This window comes from Cynoglossus semilaevis, chromosome 12, assembly GCF_000523025.1.
Source record: "Cynoglossus semilaevis isolate Cse_v1.0 chromosome 12, Cse_v1.0, whole genome shotgun sequence".
Classification (NCBI taxonomy): domain Eukaryota; kingdom Metazoa; phylum Chordata; class Actinopteri; order Pleuronectiformes; family Cynoglossidae; genus Cynoglossus; species Cynoglossus semilaevis.
This window is the reverse complement of record NC_024318.1, coordinates 12019646-12039624: the sequence shown is the minus strand read 5'-3', so window position 1 is coordinate 12039624 and position 19979 is coordinate 12019646. Positions and strand designations below refer to the sequence as shown.

Here is a 19979-nt window from a genome sequence, read left to right as displayed (position 1 = left end):
GCCGCGCAGCCGATACGACTCTTGATAAGAGGCAACGTTGCCAGAACATGTCATAAAAGCCATGCTTTAATGGTGCGGTTATTGTCTTTCTGTCTACAATTATGGTGATTACTCATTTCCTCTTACCTCCCCCCGTGGCCTTCACATGCACTTAATAGACTGCATTTTACTAATGGAAAATTAAGTAGCCATCGTGGCAGTGGGGGTTTATAAATATGTAAAATATACTTTTAATTATTTCAAGTGAATCTGGCAGCTAATCAATAAAGAGGAGACGTGACAAACATACGTTTGACACAGGCTATTGTAAAGCCACTGGTAAAAGATAAGCATGGCCTGTCAGCGCAGTCCGGCCCTAATGAATATTTCGAGGCTGTCATATAAGGAGACAAATGGATTAATTGTGCCCCGCTAATATAATAGCTTCTTCATGAGGAGTGCATGAATAAGGCAGAGCAGAGGAGCGCGAGAGAGCGAGAGAGAGAGAGAGAGAGCACTGCCAGGTTCCAAACCCTGACGTCAAATAAATATTTATTAGTGTTGAGGGTTAAGTAGATTTTTGCTATTACATAGATGTCCACTTAAGCACAGTTGTTTCTCATGTATTTGAAAATTGGTTTGCACAGATTTGTTCGATGTCATATTAATTTTGTTTCTGGCATAAAGATCATACAGTTGGCAAAGAGTGTCCAAGGTCTGGCTCATGGGCCAGCTCTGGTACTGGGACATTTGGAAACTTGGTTTAAACTTAGTTCGTAAAATATTTATGTTTCACTGAAACCTTAAATAATAATAATCTTGCTGTATTTTATCGTTTTTTTGTAAACAAATTTACGTTTTGCTCCCAACCGTTTGCCTTTATTTTTAAGCTATTCTTTTGGTCCTTTGTAGTTACTTTTGCTTCATAGTAAGCTAACTTGTAGCCTTTTTAGCTCCATATTTATTTTTTAATTCCATTTTTCTTATCCTTTCTTATTCTTTGAGTTACATTACAGTTAGTTATTAGCAAGTAATTCATTTTTTACTTTGTTCAATTCTACTTCATTCCTCAGTTAACATTGAAATGTTATTTGTTAATTTGTGCATTTTCTTTTTTTCTTTATTATTTACTCACATTTCTTCAATATTTGGCTAATATTTAGCTTTTTTTGCCTGTTGATTATGTAACATTTTACCGCTTGCTTAATATCTTGTTATGAATTTTATTAACCCCAGCAACTTCTGTGCCCTTTTTTAGATTTGCTATCTTTTAGCAACAGTCGGGTGGCTAATAAAAAGAATTTGTAACATAAGTGTTAGACTTTTTCCTGATAAAATGGGATCGGCGCAGACTGTATAAAAGACTGTAGTAATGTGTGGCAATATTGACATATGTATGAGTGTTTATGTTATAATTTGTGTGTGTAAAATTCCTACTTAACTTAATTAGATATACGATAATTGCCTGGTTCAGTAATGACGATAATTTCCCCCATTTTCTTCTGCTGGATTTTGGCACTTCAGGGAGAAAAAAATTACAGTGCTGCAATTTAATTTCTAAGAGAGTGAAATACGTTTTTCCCATGTCAGATTTCAGCCAGTCGTTTTTATGTCACTAGCCTCTGAGATATTCACCCGAGCAGCAGCAGTTAGCTCCGTGGCACTATTTTGACAGATAGCAGCGTTTTTCTTGCCTCGCTCTGTTTTCCTATTAGTCTCTGTCTGCAATCTGCTGTTGGCAATTTGAGGTGAAGGAGAACATAAAGACAAGTGACCACAGATGAGCACAGGAAGCCTTCCTGGAAGCCGCTCTGTCGCAGCAGAGGATCTGTGACCTTGAGTCCTGCTTTAGCTCGACGCCCCTCTCTTATGCAGACCACCCCCTNCCTCTTTCCGAGCGACAGAAGGAATGACAGAGGGAGGGAAGCGCGGCAGAGGTTTGGGTCACCAGCCGCCGTTCTCATCAATTAAATGTGCGACAGTGTTTTCCGTCAGGTGAACTTGTATGTCAAGGAGATGGGCAGGACCTCATGTTTGTGCTTTTGACAAATCAGCAAATGTTTAATCTCAAGATGCGCCGGCACTCATAAATAATGCAGAGGCCGGGCTGAGCCCAAAGTCTCTCTCTCAGAAAGAGAGGCGTCTGCTGCTGGGCTCAATAACACAAGGAAACACTAAATCCTCCTCCACGGATGTCCTTTTTTCACAGGTGTCTCCTTCGTTCGATCACCGTGATTGGCTGCCATTCGTAGCTTTGAGAAAACGTTTATGACTTAACCCTTTGTTTCTCAGTCCGCTTCTTTTAACTTTCCTTTTTTACTCATTGTCTGTTTGATTACTCTTTTTGAATTGATCTGCCAATCTCTGGGGGCAAAAAGTCATCCCTAATTATCCAAAGCCAGAGACGTGCTCTCTCAAAAACACTGGGGATTGAGCTTGAGCTTTGCCTCCATTTGCCCTAAATGTAAAGAGGGCAACAGAAAGCAGTGTAGTGGACTGTGAACCGCATCAAATCCCCGTCTGCTCGACTCTCACTTCTTCCCACAGACTTTGATTGGCTTGGCCAGCGACTGGGAAAGTTTCCTGATTGTTCACAGGGAAAATTACGATTTTAAGCCTATTGAAGTTGATCTTTGCTCATTGAAAGGTCCATCTGAATGTGTCCTTTGAAAGCACAAATTGTTGACTTGCCACATTAGAAGAGTCTTAGCCCGAGAGTGGAGTGTAGCCAGTGTACTGTACTGGGATAACGCTGCACCTGTTGTACGGTGGATGGTCCGCTGAGTTTGATGAGTGGAGCTTTGGAGTGGGTTAAACTGTAGCTCAGTATATTAATATCCATCAGTATATCATCAGTGTAACCAGATACGTTTTCCTGAAACGCAACGGAAACAAAATCATTACTGACTTTTATTTGTCAGATTTGAGGATGATAAAAATGCATACAGCCCAGTCATAAAGTACAGTAAACATTAGGCAGTATACTCTGCCTTTAGGCCCAGAGATTACTATTATTAATTCACAATATATTTACAGATAATTTGTCAGATAATTCAGTTATATTTATCAGAGGTACACTTTGATACTCAACACTGTTGTGAATTGTAACACAATTTTTGATTAACAAGTAGAGTTAGGCATTACAAGGAATATATAAAAATATGTTTATTTATATTTTGGAAATGTGTCTGAGATAAAGTAGTTACGGAGAAGCTTTTTAAATATCCAGATTGAATACAAACACTTATTATTACCAGTCTATTAAACTGTTGGGGCATGGACCAGAAGTGGCCACTTCTCACATTTTCATTTTTTTTAATTTCAGGCTCTTGGAAGTTTCTACTTTATCCACGAGTCTTTGAAAAACATCCAGCAGTTTGATTTCAAAGGTGAGTCTCCCTCTTTTTTTCTATTTGACACACATCTTTATATACGTCATCTCCACTGTCTTGGAATGGAATCTTCTCAAGGTGCCCCTTCATCCAACTCCTGCGTGAAACACACAACCATTTGAAGGCTATTCCAGCTTCCATCAAAACCAGCCAGCCAAGATTGGCTTTGAGGATAATGTAGAAGGAGTGGGGCAGGATGGTAATGCTTATTAATATTAGGATTTAATTCATACAATTTCGGGCCTGCAGTAATGGTGTGTGGCAGGTTATTGGACAGTTACAGCGGTCTCATCAGCCTGTGGTGTCAGAGGGCCCCGGGGTTCAGCGGCCGTGCTAATTAAAGAAGGGATATAGATGTGGAGGGACCTTCACTTCCTATTAGAGCCAGGTCCACATTAGCACCAGTTACCCCAGTGAAGGACAGGGCGAAGGCAGAGGAGGGGTCAAGAGAGGAGAGGACACTAGATTACATAAACTAAACAGAGTTTAGAGGGTTTTTTCCCCATCTGTCACAGTGTGAACAGCAGAACTAAAACAACTTTTTTTATTTTTATGGACTCATTAGGATTTAAGAGCGATTTGTCAAGCTGATCATGAGTTATTTAGCTGATTTTTTCTGCTTTCTTGTTACTATTTTCAAATGTCTGAATAAATGATTAACAGCAAAACAGCGTGACATTACAGTCATCCTGTAGTGCAAAAGTACGATTTTAAAATGATAATAAGGAACAAATCGTATCAACACAGTAACAGTGCCTCATTACTGTCATATTTTTAACAAACATCAGTGAATTATTTTTGCCTCTAGCATAACTGAAAAACTGCAATTGAAGTAACTCCATGCCACCCCAAGGGACCTTCCCCCTACTTTGGGAACCACTGTTATAGTTGGTTGTTGATATCCATTACTACTTTTATAACAACAATAATAACTTCATGGCTTGGTCATTTCATCTGGGTAAAGTAATTGAGGAATTTATAATATTTATAATATATTATGCTTGCCTGGCAATGTGAATTTAATAAATTAATTATGCAACGCTGTGCCTATAGACTTAAAGAACAATGTGCCATGATCACAAATCACAGGTCAAAAAAACCAAATTAATACTGCCCTGATTTTTATTTTAATTCTAATATATTTTTTTTCATATTATTGTAAAAAGTACTCGATAGATTCGACAAAAATAATTTATGTCGACTATATATTTGCTTTACTGTACAAAGCACTTGAAAATAGAAAATACCCTAGACGACCAGCAGGTGGTGTAGTTGTTCGGGTATGTCATAGAGACGTTTGCTTTCTGTGAGTTTTAAGGAGTACTGGGAGTTTTTCTTAATGACCATTGACAGTGTTCAGACATTCATATGCAATTTCCATAACAAAAAGAAGAGATTTTTCACTGAATTGTCTGTTTGTCTTTTTCATAGCCAAGAAATTCAAAAAGGTGTTGGGAAAAGAAACCTGTTCAGAGACACTAGAGAGCACGTCTACGCTGGAGAAAGAGAAGTTTCCACAGGACTACTTTCCTGAGGTGGGTCCAGTAGTGAGTATATTTGTCAGTCATGTACTGCTGAGGTCGGTCCAACACCCCCGCTGACAGAGGCCACACAGAAGGGAATAAACACTTTGTTTTTTTGTTTTCTAAATTAAATTTTTGAGAGACATGCCATAAAAAGCACTATTTGATTTTAACTCTTTTATTTTCTCTTTGTCCTTGTCCTCCTATTTATGCTCCATTTCCTCCGGCTTGAAGGAAATCAACCATGCACATGGCTGACTTAAAAACAAATCATTCGAAAATATTCAAGTCTTGAAACGATATGAAGAATTTCCTTGTTGTTCCTGCCGTGTCCCATGGAGCAGTTCAGTGCTCGCTCTGCTGTTCTCACTTTTCCAGTTTTCCGTGTACTGTGCCTTTCTTGGGGGTAGGCTGCATGGGGGGGGAGGGGGGTTCGAAGCTGAGCGCTAAGCATAGCAGTGCTGATATAGTAATAAAGAGCACGACCGCCCGTGTGTCATCCCTGCACTCCCCACTCATCTGTCAACCATGCTCCGACGGCCGCCTTCGCAAATATATGCAAAACAGATGGATACGGCCCCTTCACACACTTCCCCCCAATTTCCGTCTCTTTCACACACTGCGGGACACCCCCCCTGTGCGTGCCCACCGCCCCCCCCTCGAGCCACCCCTAGACATACACAGAAACATATGCGTTTACACTCACACCCGAACAGCCCCACGTCTCTGCTTTCCCATTCATCCATTCCACAGATGATGTAAAACCAATTACACTGATTGAGGCACAAAGCTATTTAAAATGCCTACAGCAAAGCATTGTTCTGCGTTTAACAGGACAAGCAAAGAAAAGCACAAAACAAACCTGGCATGGCCAGCAGAGAGAGGGATGAGGCGAGTGATGGAGGGAGAAAGAAGGTGTGTGTGTGTGTGTGCGTGCGTTGTGAGGGCAGATGAGAAAAGTTTTGCCCGCTTATTTATGTCTCCTTCCCGGCCGGGATATGAATCTGAGATGATGCTCCAGAGAGCAGCACTCCAGATAATGTTAGCCCATTTAAAAAGAGCAGATTTGTGTAGTCTATCAGGGTCGCCGAGTATTTTTTTCCTGCTTCCTCCCTCCTCCTCCCCTCCGTAGTGAGAAATTGGTTGTTATCATAGATCACAGATACTGCTCAAACCTCTTATGAAAGATGAATTAATTTCACTAATGCTTTAATGCAAAGCTCTCATGAGGGAGGCAGACTGGTGATAACCCCTGCCTCGTCCCCGCTTCCTCTGCGGGTGATTTATGCCCTCTTTTAGTAGATGAAACCGCCTAGATTTGCCATCCATCTGCAGCTTTGAGGAATCCTATTACACAGGAATCTCGGAGCAGACGGGACACCGCACTTTGTTTGGGTCTTCATATGTAAACGGCGGTAACGCCGAAGTTAGACAAAACCAAGGTGCACCGTCTTCATGATCGTAAAAATCATTTGTGGCGTGATTAGAAACATATCTTTGGAGCTGGTCCGCTTCTTTTCTCCCAGGAAGGTGAGGGAGCGTCAGCTCAGACGGCTGCTAGGAGACGGATGTGTGTGTTTGCCCACTCGTGTCTTACCTTTACTGTCGCCCATTAATAAAGTGACAGCGGGCGAGGTGCTGATGACATCATGGTGGGAGGGGCTGTGTTTGTGTGTCTGTGTCGGAAACAAACAAAATGTCATTCAGTGTGTTTAAGTGCACTTGAACAGTGGTGATAACACGTTTATGAAGTCTTACATCACAGGTGTTAAATTTAACTACTTGATACTTGGGGCAATAATCGAGGGGCATTTTAATATATTGGATTCATTCATTTTCTTTTTACCGCAAATGTTTACATTTGTTATAAGATGTATGTGAGTAGAAATGGAAGGTTTTTTATGACAAATACAGCAGTGGTTCCCAAACACTTTCTGCTGTGCCGTATCAGTCATATTTGTGACCGCTGTTCACGCGCCCCTTATGTTGACACAGAAATCTTCTGCTTAGATTCGGCCCTAAGCTTAACTGTAAACACTGTATTTCCTACAAATTAAATTTTCCCACTGAATAACGTTAAGAATCATAACGTGCTTCTCCTGGGGCCCTGCCCCACACTTTGCAAACCACTGGTAAATAGTTTTGAATCTCCTGCAGAAGGTCTCGCCACCGTTAGTATTAACGAAGTAACAACTAATTAATGTTCTGTAATGTAATATTCTGTTCTGTGTTGTCCTCAGTTTATTTAATTCAGTGAAACAGATTCTGTGTTGGAGTTATTTTTCTACTTCTCCATTCTATTCTATATTTTATCTAACATCTGCCACCTTGTCTGTGTTTTTTCTTTTTTTTTGTTGCTACTTCCTGATTTTTTTCACCTTACGTACTTTTACTAACACCTGTGTCTTTGTCTCTCTTAGATTTATTCTCATAAGTTCCGTATATTTTTCTATGTTTTTTGCCATATACATTTTTTTAGTTGATCCTGCACCTTCCTTATTTTTGCTCTACTTTTCTTTTCTTATATCAGGGAGTTCCTTACTGCCACCTAATCAGAAAAAAAGGTGTGAAAAATACCTTTTCAATAACACGTGACGATTAGCATTGACTAATGTAAGATTTTATATATTTTTTATTATTTTTTATCTGGAGATCCCTGGATTCCTACCTTCAAAATCTCTGTTGTTCTAAAACGTTCCAGAGCTCACTGCTGTGATCGCCCCCTGCTTCTAAAAGCCGCAAACGTCGATGACATCAGATGAAACACTCGATTAAGTGACTTGGATTGTCTCTCTCTGCACCTTGTTGGTTCCTGATTTAGGCGACACCCTCTCCGTATGCAAAACGTCAGTTGTTTTCGTAATCCCATCCAATCCATGAGTTATGGCCGCAAGTGAAGGGGAGAATAGCGGGGACATTAATTGAAATGCTGAATAAGAAGGAAGTGAACAAAATAGTTGGCGCATTCCTCCTGAAAGGTCGCCGTGATGGATTTGGCGGCTTGTCGTTTCCTGTTGTCCCGTCAATCTCTCCATCTCCCCAGTGGACATTAATATATTTATTTGTTTGGCGCAGCAATACATGCCTCCAAAAACCATTGCATCATAAGGATTTGTCATTGCCTTATATAAATAAAGTATACGGCCCAGACCTTAATGTGCCCTTGCTATTGATTGTTTTACACAAGCCCTAGGAAAAAAATAGGAAGGGAGAAAATAGGCGACAGGCTGTAGATCAACATCCATATGAGTTTCTATTTGTTGTTTGGCACCATGAGCTTGTCCATAAAAGCACTGACTTTTCAGATGCCTTTTAGTGCCCTCTGTAGTAAGCCGTGCTGCTGGGGCTGTGATTAGTTTCACAGTTCTGCCCCTGATGAAAGTTAACTTCTTTTCTATTTTTCTGTCTTGATTTAAATGCCGGTGCGTGATTCACAGATGAGATGCGTAGGCCGGAGGAGAGATGAAGTCATTTAAACCGGCTTTGCTTGTAAAATGCTCTCTGCATTTATCACCAGACAAGACACCCCCCGTGACACAGATGCCGTTCTCAGTGACAGGCGTGATCCATGAGAGTGGGAGCGGCTCATAAATGTGGGGCTAATGTTGAAATGAAAGCCAAACGAAGGCTTTCTTCACTCATTTTCACTCAAGTGGAGAAATACCTTGAGGAAAACTCACCTCCTTGTGACGTACACAACAACAAGTCTTGTTTTTACTGTACGTCTGTGTCAGTCTGTCCATGACAGAGCTAATGTTTTTTCACTTCCCTATTTGACTTGACACATTCTCCCCTGCAGGGTGTGCTCTACCCAAATTGCATTTGGATGTTCTCTAATTGTGGAACTGTCAGAGCACTGCTGGACATCAGCTGGCTCAGACTAAACAGATTTGAGGCTGAACTGGACAACATGTAAAATGGCAATTTTTCCTCTGCTGTGTAGCGATACTGTGGCCAACTTGTGGCTCAAATTTTCCAATAAGGTGAGCATTCCCCCCGAAAGTGCGAGATACAGCCATTCAATCCAGTTTTTTTACTAGCAGGTATCAGCTAGCTGTAAGAAAAGTTCTGAATGACAGTCGCAGTTATTCATAGCAAGATGAACACTAAGTGACCGACCTGTGCTGGTCCTATCCCTCCCCCACTCCTCACTACTTCTTTGAATTTTAACCTCAGTCTGCATTCTTCTGGTGTTTGGCCTGTCGGGCGAGATGTTCTAGCACACAGATGCTGTTCTCTGTGACAAGTGTGATCCATGAGTCTGCACGCAGCTAATGAATTGGGGCTAATGTAATAAAAGACTAATAAGGGCTTTCTTCATCAATTTCACTCTGAAACAAAAACAGGAATAAAAAAAAAAGCTTAATGATGGTTTATGACTTTTTATTTATGGTATATTTTAGTGTCAGCTGTAGGTGTGGTCCTTCAGAGCACACATATGTGCCGTTATGTTCAGTCCAGTTATATAAACCCCCATGTGAGACCCTGTCTGATTTGATAGCCCACCCTATATGATGGAATAAAGATAAATGAGACTGTCTAGCAGGACTCAAATCAATCAGCGTTTGTGTGTATTACTTATTACTCACAGTGCATATCTGTCACGGGGCTTTTGTGTTGCCCCTCTTCATCCCCCCTCCCCATTCTGCACTCTTCTATCACCCCCCCCATCTCTCCCCTACCACCCTAACTGTCACCCAGTCATAACATTATTTATGGAGGTCGAACTTCAAGCTGAAATATAAGAGGTCAAAGAATCAAATGGGATGGACCGGGAAAACTGTGACAGCAGGGTGTTTTAGAGGAAGTCTGGGCAGTGGGACTGTCTGTCTGATTTCCCATTGGTCACATGTGAGAACTTTTATGGAGTAGTTTTTGGACAATCTGATCCGTTTGGTGTCTCCTCTTATTTTCGTACTCCTCCTGCTCTGTGTCTTTCTACGAGTGTGTGTGTGTGTGTGTGTGTGTGTGAGGTGGCGGTCAGCACGTAGATGTATTTCCCCACACCCTTGGATGTGACCCAGTGTGTAACTGCCGTTCATCACTGTCAGGGGCGGAGACGCCATCACTGACCTGTGGAAGGTCAGCCAATGTCATCCGGAGCCTTGTGCCCTTTTACCACCGCCCTTTGACTCCAACCCTCATCCCTGTCCAGTGACTCTTTATAACCGCCACAGCTGATATATGATATCAGTGCAGGCCACTGTCCATTTCATACAGCTACATCTTTTTGTTATTGCACGGTGGCAGCGCAGAAGGAGGAGCATAATAAATGTTGGATCAACTGAACTCTCATACCGTTTAACAGATTTATTTATTTATTTATTCAGTGTATGTAAGGGGCAGAAGGCGGGGGGGTTTAGGGGTGGGGGGGCGGGGGCTGATGATGATGTTGCAGGCAGGAGATTAAATGGAGCTGGACAGCATCTGTGTCATCAAATCTGTCTGCCGATATCAGCTGCGGCAACCAAATCATGATGTCATCATGTCAACCAGGGGAGAGGGACACATTTCTTCTTTACCATTCTGATTGATTGTGTGCCATTATCTCGTGATTCAGCAGAGAAGGATTTCAAAATAAAAGCACTGGGGATTCGGGTTAAAATAATAACCAGGGGGAAAAAAACGTGTGTATTTGTAAACTTTGATTTTGTGTGATTTGTGAGTTTCTCCGTGTGTGTGTGTGAATGGGGGGTTGGGAGGTCGATCAGTCATACTGAGGAAATGGGGCAATCTGAGCCTGGATGTCAAAGAAGTGATGGATTTTAATGCTGTGATTGTAGTTAATGGCTCTTTAAATTAAATCGAGATTAAACGTCTCTGGCTGCAGTCAGGGCTTGTATGTGCATCGGGCTGGTTCGCCCTCCCCTGAACACTGATTCTTCATCTCCCTCCTCATCCTCGGCGTGCAGAGACTTTCCTTACTCGGCTTAACTTCAACGAACGTAATAGGTTTCCCATGGAGAAAACGCATACATGATCACATGGATGCACTCAGTGGAGCTTCTCTCGCTGTGCGTGTTTATCTTCCCTAATAAATTCAGTTAGTTGAAAAAAAAATATTCCAAGTGTAATGTCTAATTCAAGATCTAATTCCATTTGCTCCTTTTAAAGTCACAATATTGGGACAGCGAGTTTTAATTGGGCCCATACATCCTGCCGAGGCAGTATGGATTAATTCAAGTATGCTAATGTAATTCAATTTGATACAGTTAATCTTGTACTAATGCAGATTGAAAGATGTGAGGTGCAATCAAATACCTCTTAGCCTTTTAATTTGCATACACGTTTTTTTTAAATAAAATTAGTCAATTTGTAATTATGTGACCTGGCCTATAATTAGTTTATCCATCAGTGTAGTTAACTCCCCATCAGGACTATCACAGAGAGAGGGAGAGAGGGAGAGAGAGGCTGAGAGTAAAAGACACATTTATCTATTCTGAATGAGAAGGCTCACAACATCAATTTGTCTGTCATTTAATAACCAGCTTCATGGTGAATCATGTGCTGTTTGAGAGTTGGGCTTGTGATCGGAGAGTTAACTGGAGGCTGGTGGGATCTGATCAAGCAGCTGAAAACTGCATGTTCACATGTAGTTAAATACTCTTTATCTTCAGTGTTTTTGGACCTTAAAATGTATCATTTCATTTATATTGTAATATATTATAGTATATTATATTAACATTCTACATGGGAGATTTAAACTTTAAAATGCAACATTGACCAATTTTAATATTAAAAGAATAGAAATATCTATTACTAACTGACTTGGATCTTAGATATTAATCTCTTTTTGATTCTATGTAGTTTAGGTATGTATGTTTTCTGTTAGCATTGTTAGGTATTTGTACAAATAAATAAGAATTTAGTTCACTCTGAAACTGTCAGTTTGAGGGGGCGTCCATGGGGGAGCATCAGCCACAGATCCTGTCTTGCTGCTGAGTTTGGCATGTCGTGGCATATCTGTCACCATGTCTGCATACAGTATAATCCAATTTTATAGACACATCTGATTCCATTTAAAGGAGACATATCCAGAGAAATTGACCTTGTCAGGGTTTTGGTACAAGTTTTATAGCAAAGCTTGTTATTTACATTTCATTTAGAAATCAGCGAACAATACTAGTCAGTGATGGTGTCCTGTGCATGGAAAGATGAGGAGCCTTTTACACAGTAGCGATGGGAGAAGACTCCTTCAAAAAATGCAACAGTGGGATGTGACCATACAATTTGACAAATGTGTGTCATTTTGCTGTTAACACTCATACTTCTGTAAATTATTCATTGTTGTTGATCATATTTGATGACAAGCCAGTACTTACCAATGTCTAAGTTTTTATTGTCATGCTGATCTGAGTCTGTCTCTGTGTTCTACAGTGTAAGTGGTCCAGAAAGGGATTCATCAGAACTCGATGGGCCATAGCTGACTGGTGAGTTTTATTAATAAGTCTCTTCGGTGACACTTCCCTCCTCATCTCAGTTCAACCTTGAATCATTGCAGTGTATGATTGTGATTAGAGATGAAGATCCAACCGTTTGAGTCACATCTGGCTTCACTCACAGCACAGTGTGCAGTGTAGTGGTTAAGGCCAGTTCAGACAGGCAGAGTCAAAGACACTGCTGGATTCTCTCTGGACAGTGTGGCCACAGAAGTGAGCGGGGATTTGATTACACATAATTGTGTTAGTCAAGCAGATTCATATGACAGATGACACAAAAACATTACATGGCAATGGACCTGAATACAAACGCCGGGCCTCCAGTGTGCGGCGCAGGGGGACAGGGGACAAGGGACAGGGAGGCGTGGCTGTGGAGAGTGAGAGATAGTAATCTAATAGAGGGATGACATGAAAACTAAAGAGCTGAAACGGTAAGCATTTAATAGGGGCATGACGTTTGACAAGAGCCTGGGCTGGCGTGTGGTGGCGGCGGCGGCGTTGGTACGGGGGCTGGTGAAGAATAGAGAGATCAGATCAGAGATGGAACAGACAGAGTTAGCCGAGAACATGCATGTATTCATTTGTTCAGGATGTCACTGCTGAGTAAAACCTTTTGAGATAAGACCCTCTCCTCCCCTCTGCTGAACAAGATGCTAACAAAATAGGCCAGATTGATGGGCTCAGCTGCAGCGTTCATCACTGGACACTGAGATATCTTGTTTTTATCTGACAGGCCAAACTATAAAAAAAAAATCAAATTGATGTTTGCAGTGCTACACTGTGCTGTCCTGCTCACTGGCAGATATGGGCATATAAAGTAGACTCTTTGTACATGTATTAAACCCTGTTGATTTGAGAGATCTTATTATTTACTGTATCAGCACAGGTGAATATGATAGAATTGTTTTATGCTTCAAACTTTTTACACAATATTGTATTTCAAATGTGTTTTCTTATTCAACCCCAGTGTATTCGATCTGGTCAACATTCACCTTTTCCACGATGCTTCCAACCTGGTGGCCTGGGAGAAAAGTCCGTCAGTCTACTCTGGAACCAGGCAGAAGGCTTTGGGCTACGTTTTAGACAGGTACACAGAAAACCTCACTGCTAATGTTGTTTACATTTAAATATGGTACAGTACACAGAACAATGTCCAGGGAGACCTAGATGGGAATTTTAAGACTTTTTTAAGGGTTTGATCTGGAATAATTAGTGTGAATGCAATTATTTCTAAGATATATATGCAGCATATTTACAAAAAAAATACATACATATTCTCAATCTTCCAACTTCAGGACCAACATGTTTAAATCAGGCTTAAACCTGATCTTAAGTTAGCACGATTATTCCAGATAAATAAAGGTAAAATTAATACATAAATAAATAAAATTGTTTGTTTATGTATTATTTATCATTCCAAATGAAGGAATTAATAAAATAGAAAAATAAAATAATAAAAATATGCAAAACTAAAACTTAAATAACTCAGATTTAGCTTCATGGAATTGGTTGATGTCTCATAATTTAACACATTCATTTTGACTTCACTTTAATCCCAGATGAGTCTGTGAGTCACTTTTCTATTGGCCACGTTCTGGTCCAAAGAGCCTCAGACCTCCGTCCTACATCATAGAGTTTGATTGATTTGGTTCAGGGAAGTTTTAGTAATGTAAAAGTAATGGGTGGGATTTCTCTACACTGCTTTGACTAAACAGCTTAGAAAGACCAGGGGCTCTGTTCAAAGCTCCACGGTAATGTGATTTATGTGATATCCATTTGCAGCAGAGCAGAATGATAGAGTGCATGGTGCAACCCCTGCTCTTTACCTGGCCATGCTAACACTGAGTAAGAGCCCGGTTCCAGCCTCGGAGCAGGTGACCTGCCATTCAAGCAGCATCAGAATGCACGGACGGCTGTGCACTGTGAATAACTGCATGGATATGGGAGGCATACATTATCTGCAGGCTCTCTGATGTGCATGAATTATGAGGCACTTGCTAAAGTATTGTCTATGAGGTAATATTTTACCTGTGACTTCACTCTTGATTTGATGAAAGAATGGTGCGCCTTTAATGGACAGGGAAGTGGGAGTGTTCTGAGAATATGGCAGCTTTAGCCATTTTTATTAGGCTGTAAGTTACCTGGATTTACTGACGTTTTGATGGTAAAAACACCTTTGTTGTTCCATGCCCTGAAGTCTCGTCGTTGCTTTTTCCCGCTGATTTCATCACGTGTTTGCCATTGATTTATGTCCAAATGTTCCCACCTAGGCAAAGTCTGTGGAGTTTTTCATTTGGTGGCTAAGGAGATTTGAATGGGAATAGTGTTGGCTCAGTGGCAGTTTTCATGCTCCCTCTCTAAATCCCCTTGTGTTGAGACGGTAACCTTGCTGTTACTTCTGGGCCATATCATTTAAAGGTTCTATTTTGACACGGGTGGGGGAGAGAGAGGGTGAGTGGTGTGTGACACTGTGGTGGAGAGGTTGTTATATGCTCCAGCTATCCCAGTATCCTGGGTGTGTTGGGAAGGAGGGGGGAGGCACTGCGCCTTAGTCAGTCACTTTGGGGGAACTGTCGGGTGTAGATCCGGAGCACCGAAGTGAGAAAAAGCTGGTGGTGCAGCGGGAAGAGAGGAGGAGCACAAAGGGTGCTTGGGCTCTGTAAAGGGCAGTGAATAATGGGTCGGTTCTTTCACAGGGGCTGCTAACCTTTTGGCAGCCACCAGCAAACTCCATTCTCTCTCTGCCGATCTGGGAGGACAATATGCCAGGACGGGGCTTTGAATGAATCGCTACCACCAACAGTGTTCCTATTCAGCGGCTGGTTGGGAACCATCTTTTTGGCCATTGTCCTAACTCTGACTCCTACCCCCAGAAAACAGGGCAGGAAAAGGAGACAGGGGGAATATCTTAAGCCAAACTCCCCCTCTCTCCATCTCCTCTCCTCTTCTCTGAGCTGTAATCTCTCACTGCAGAATAGGAGATCAGGGAGGGTATTGCCGTTGAACACGCCACAGGCTGAGATCCTTGAGGCAGCCGGCACCGGAGCTGATCACACAACACTGCTGGGTACAGAGCCACCGCGCTGCCGGCATCAAACTTGTTCTGCGTCTTATCTCGGGCCCAGGCCTAATAATGCAGCCCGCAGCCCATTGAGAACACATCTGATAAGCCTTTTCCTCTGTGGCCCTTTTAACTGCTAAACGGTGTTTATCTCCAAAGTGCTTGAAGGCCTCTGGGGAACAATGCTGAGAAGGAACAGCATTTAGCCAGCCAGACCTCACCATTGAGTTACATCAAAAAAGCACTGCTGCAGTACTGCATTGATGAGTGGCCCCACTTCCACGAGGGCTGAACACAGCCCTGCTTGAAATGCGTTCCCTGCTTGTTTTCCTGTCCTTTGACATATATCGCTGAGAACTGCTTTGACTTTTTTTTTTCCTCTTCTGGTCCCGGCTGGACGGAGCTGAGCCTGGTTGTACAGACGGCACTGTACAGTATTATAATTATAACGAGCTTTAACAGGTTTTCTTGCTCTCAGTGTAATAATAAAAAAAAACGGACATTTTTCAAAACCATCACGTGAAAATATTGCATTTTGACGATTTGTACTAAATTCTGAAGCATTTAGTGATTGTGCTTACATGCTTATTTCTGACTGAAAAGCTCATTTATTAAAGTGATGCTGGAAATTATAGCCTCTCCAGAGCGCGGAAAAACAAGACCGTTAAATGAGACCGTAAAATTGAAGCGTTGGATAAATCCAACTCTTGACGAAAAAAAAAATCCCTTTGTGTTACGGCGTTTGTTTCCTTTTTATAAAACCCCATTCAGAGTGACTGCTCCTGTTCAGGGGAGAACAGTTTTACATTACAACTGTGAAATCCAGGCATAAAGGCGTCCTTTGTGACGCGCCATTATTTTCACACAAATATAGTCCATTGTCACAGTGCTGAAGTTAATTTGATCAACATTGGGGACATTTAACAGTTTTGTTCGCTGAAAAGACCTGTTTCATGCTCATTTTAGGGGCATTGAAAAGCAATGATTGGCAGAAAAATAATGTTGCTGTTAACAATTCAAAGCAATTAGTTTCCCATGGGGAGGCAGTGGACTGCACTGGCCGCCACACAGCGATGTTTTGTCATTTTATAGAGGGTCATCAGTCAACTGTCACTGTGTCTCAAAGACCTCTCCAATCTAAATGTTTCCCTTTAGGCTTTTCCCAGAACAACAGGCTGAAAAGGGAGAGAAAGGACAACTAGTCTCCAGCCAATAGAGCTGTTGAGGGAGGACCTGATAATCACATGGAGTCCCTGCCTAAAGTATTAATAATTTATTAGTCGTTTTGTGAATTGTATTATCACAAAACTGTGTACTGTATGATTTAAAAATATATATTGATGGCAGTTATTTTTCATATAATCATATCTATATTTTTGGGGGATGTTGTTGTTTGTTGTCATAATGACTCCTGTGGCTCCATTAGTAGATACCTCCACCAGCAGTAGAAATATTGTTACTGTACAGTTGGTATGGAAACTAGCTCTTTGTCAGTAAGAGCAGCAGAGTTATGTACTGTATGTTGGGGGACGGCCTGAACTGCCTGAACAAACACATACTTTATTCGACGGAGGGGGAGACTGCCTGAACAAACACATACTTTATTCAGTTTAAACACATAACATTTCACGTTTCACATGAGGATCCGGTTCATGTTGCGTCACACTTTTAATAATATTTTGAGCAGTAGTCTGACGTTTTAAAAGATCTCGGCTTTCCGATTTGGAAATAAACATCTACGTTCAGGTGGTATTTTTCATTTCTGAGAGTGTTCACTCCATTACAGTATATTATATCTTGGACATCCTTCTGCTGCATTTTCACTTTAAAGTACTAATCTGGGCAAACACATTGACATTTATTTTTAAAATGCGCAGAACGTGCCATGACTCAGTTCATTTTTCAGGAGCTGGATATTATAAGAACTAAAAAAAAAACAACTGTCAGTTATTATTTAGTGTTTCACTTCCTGGGCAAATATTTGCCCACTGCAGCATTAGTGTGTCAGTATTACATCATGTATTGTTTTGTATTTATGTTGTCCTCTTTCATAATGTCTCTGCTTCTTCAGAATGTGGAAATGTGATAGCTTACTTCACAATGTCATGATCACTGCATCACCAAACCCAAGTGAAGGTGTAGAAAGCCGTCCACGCAGCGGTTCACTTTTCAGCAGAGATGTCTTCCTCGTCTGACTGTGTGGACAGTGCTGAGGCGATTGTGATGCCGATTTATTTGTTCACCTCTGAGTGACCGCTGTTACATCTTCGCCCGCCTCCCCCCTCCCCACCACCTCGGTCCAGCATCTTTCTCTGGGCTGCTCCTGGTGCGATGGGCGTTGCTGAGAAGCTTGGGTGCTAACGGAGAGTGAGGAGAAGCCTACAGTGTCAAAGGTCTTGTCAGGGGCAGCCCCGGTCCTTTTCAGAGAGACGTCTCCCAGCACATTCTTCACAATGTTAACATTCTCCCATATTCTCAACATTTACTTACAATGGATGGCCACATTGAGCCGCGCCATTGTTTGCAAAGTCGAATCTGACTGGCCAACTTATGGTAAGTCATCTTGTCAATATAATCATGACATGGCCCCCAGTTGCACCCTCATAATCCCATATAGACTGTCTATTAGGGCTCAGTTTAGCTGTCAGTCATGGTGTATAATCTGCCCAGGAGTCAGAGAAGGACTGAAGGACAAAAGGAATTAAAAGAAGGCTGGAATCATCGAGCCAAACCTGGTTATTTGTGATACTTAGATGCTCTCGGTATCTATGTGGCCCTTTTTGCATGTTTGTTCACTCCTGTGAGGGTCTGTCTGTGTGTGTGGGGGGGGCAGCAGGATCGCAGAGAGAATGTGCCTGGGCTGCATTGTGCAGGTAGTTTAAGGAGCCTGGGAGCAGAGCTGTGGACCATGTTATAAATTAGTGTCTGACCCCTGTCTTTGTGTGGCCTATAGGAAGGCCTGACGACGGCCCCAACCCAAACCTCAGTGAGAACGGCCCCTGTGAAGAGCCTCTTTCAGGGGTGTCACTGCGCGATGAATTGGCTCGGAGAAAGCATGTTTATAGACTGTGTGAAGGAGTGCGTCTTTGTGTGAGAATGTCACTGACACTGTAACAGTTTGCTTGAATGAACTATGATGACGAAGCTAATGTGGGCCCCCGCCGAGGGCGAGGGTCAGCCGAGGGGGGGCTCCAAGCGTTGGACCCCCCACCCACAAGGCTCTTTCACTCCCAGGAGCTGAAAGTAATGTTGCAATTCTTCGTTACCGCCACAAAAGGCCCCGAGGAAAAAGTCAACTTTCACACCAGAGGGTCACCATGGGTGCTTTAGGAAATGATTGTGTAAACACATTGTTACCTTTTGACCTGTGGCTCAGCGTTGGACAAAACAGCCAGGATGCGGGTATTAGACATGGCTGTTAGTGGGATACAGCCACGGGGTGTAGAGGAACACCCATACACTTGTCTACCTACGCTTTCCTCCATTTAACCGGACGTTATTTCTGAGACGCAAGAACTGTGTCTCTGCACTTTGGTTGTCATTCCACACTGACGACAGAAGCAGTGGTAATGTCTCTATTAAGGACAAGGAATACACAAGTTCCCACGCCAAGAACCACTGTGTTGACGTGTATTTGCTGCCGTTTTACTGCCTGCTCCATTCAGGGCGACAGGATAAACTCACCACTAACCCTGTTTAAATAGAACTGAGTCTCTTAGCAGCAGAATGTGAAGTCATTAATGACATCACTTCTTGTTTGAGAGTATTAATGAGCTGCTGTGACCACACACACACACACACACTCTCTCTCTCTCTCTCTCACAAACACATTCACATAGTGTTTCGTCAATAGCATTTAAACACATCCTTTTTTCTAAAAAAAAAAAAAAAGTTGCTACATGTACTACAACGGTGCTTCAACAGTACTATACTTCAGTCAGATTAACAGAGTAAGATATTTTTTTCTAATATTATCAAATATTGACTCTTTTTTTATGTTTTTTTTATTCACATAAGGATATATAGTATTAGTAAAAGTAGTAAAAGATAAGGCAAAGAACATAAGGGACATTAAAATTCATAACCAAATGGTTAAAAATTTAAGTTAATATTTTTATTACCAACTACTTGGATTACTCTGAATGGATGATTTATTTTTAATATTACTAATAAGTGAATTAAATATCTCTAAGGAGTGGTTTAAAAATGATGCCAACGTAGGGTGTTGTGCAAAAAGTTGTAGGTGGGTTTAATTCCTCAACCATTTTCCACCTTTTTCTTTTCTTTACTTTTTCTTTCCTATATTTTAAACTAAATGTAGGGAGGTTCTCCCTAAAATGTTCTTACTCTGGCATAACCATCCCTGACCTGGGACTGTCCATAGTCTGTGATCCAGAACTAATTCAATTGTTTCCATAAAATACTGATAAAATACTGATTTACTGATGAAATCTTTATGATAAAATTAAGTTTCATACATTTACCTTAATTTATATATATATATATGATAATTTTATCATAAAAATTACATCAGTAAATACATTTTAGGTTATAATACTGACTTGTGCTGCAACTTGGTTCCCAA

At 41.5% G+C, this 19979-nt stretch overlaps 1 protein-coding gene across 2 annotated transcripts in view; it reads left to right on the top strand.

Annotated features, from left to right (window-relative positions):
* The window catches only part of inpp5a (inositol polyphosphate-5-phosphatase A), a 125062-nt gene that overhangs the window by 45734 nt on the left and 59349 nt on the right, over positions 1-19979 (top strand). For both annotated transcript variants that reach the window (XM_008322199.3, XM_008322200.3), the window contains exons 5-8: positions 3305-3368; positions 4803-4906; positions 12272-12324; positions 13301-13420. In XM_008322199.3, coding sequence (XP_008320421.1) covers positions 3305-3368; positions 4803-4906; positions 12272-12324; positions 13301-13420 — 341 coding nt within the window. The remainder of the gene's footprint in view (positions 1-3304; positions 3369-4802; positions 4907-12271; positions 12325-13300; positions 13421-19979) is intronic.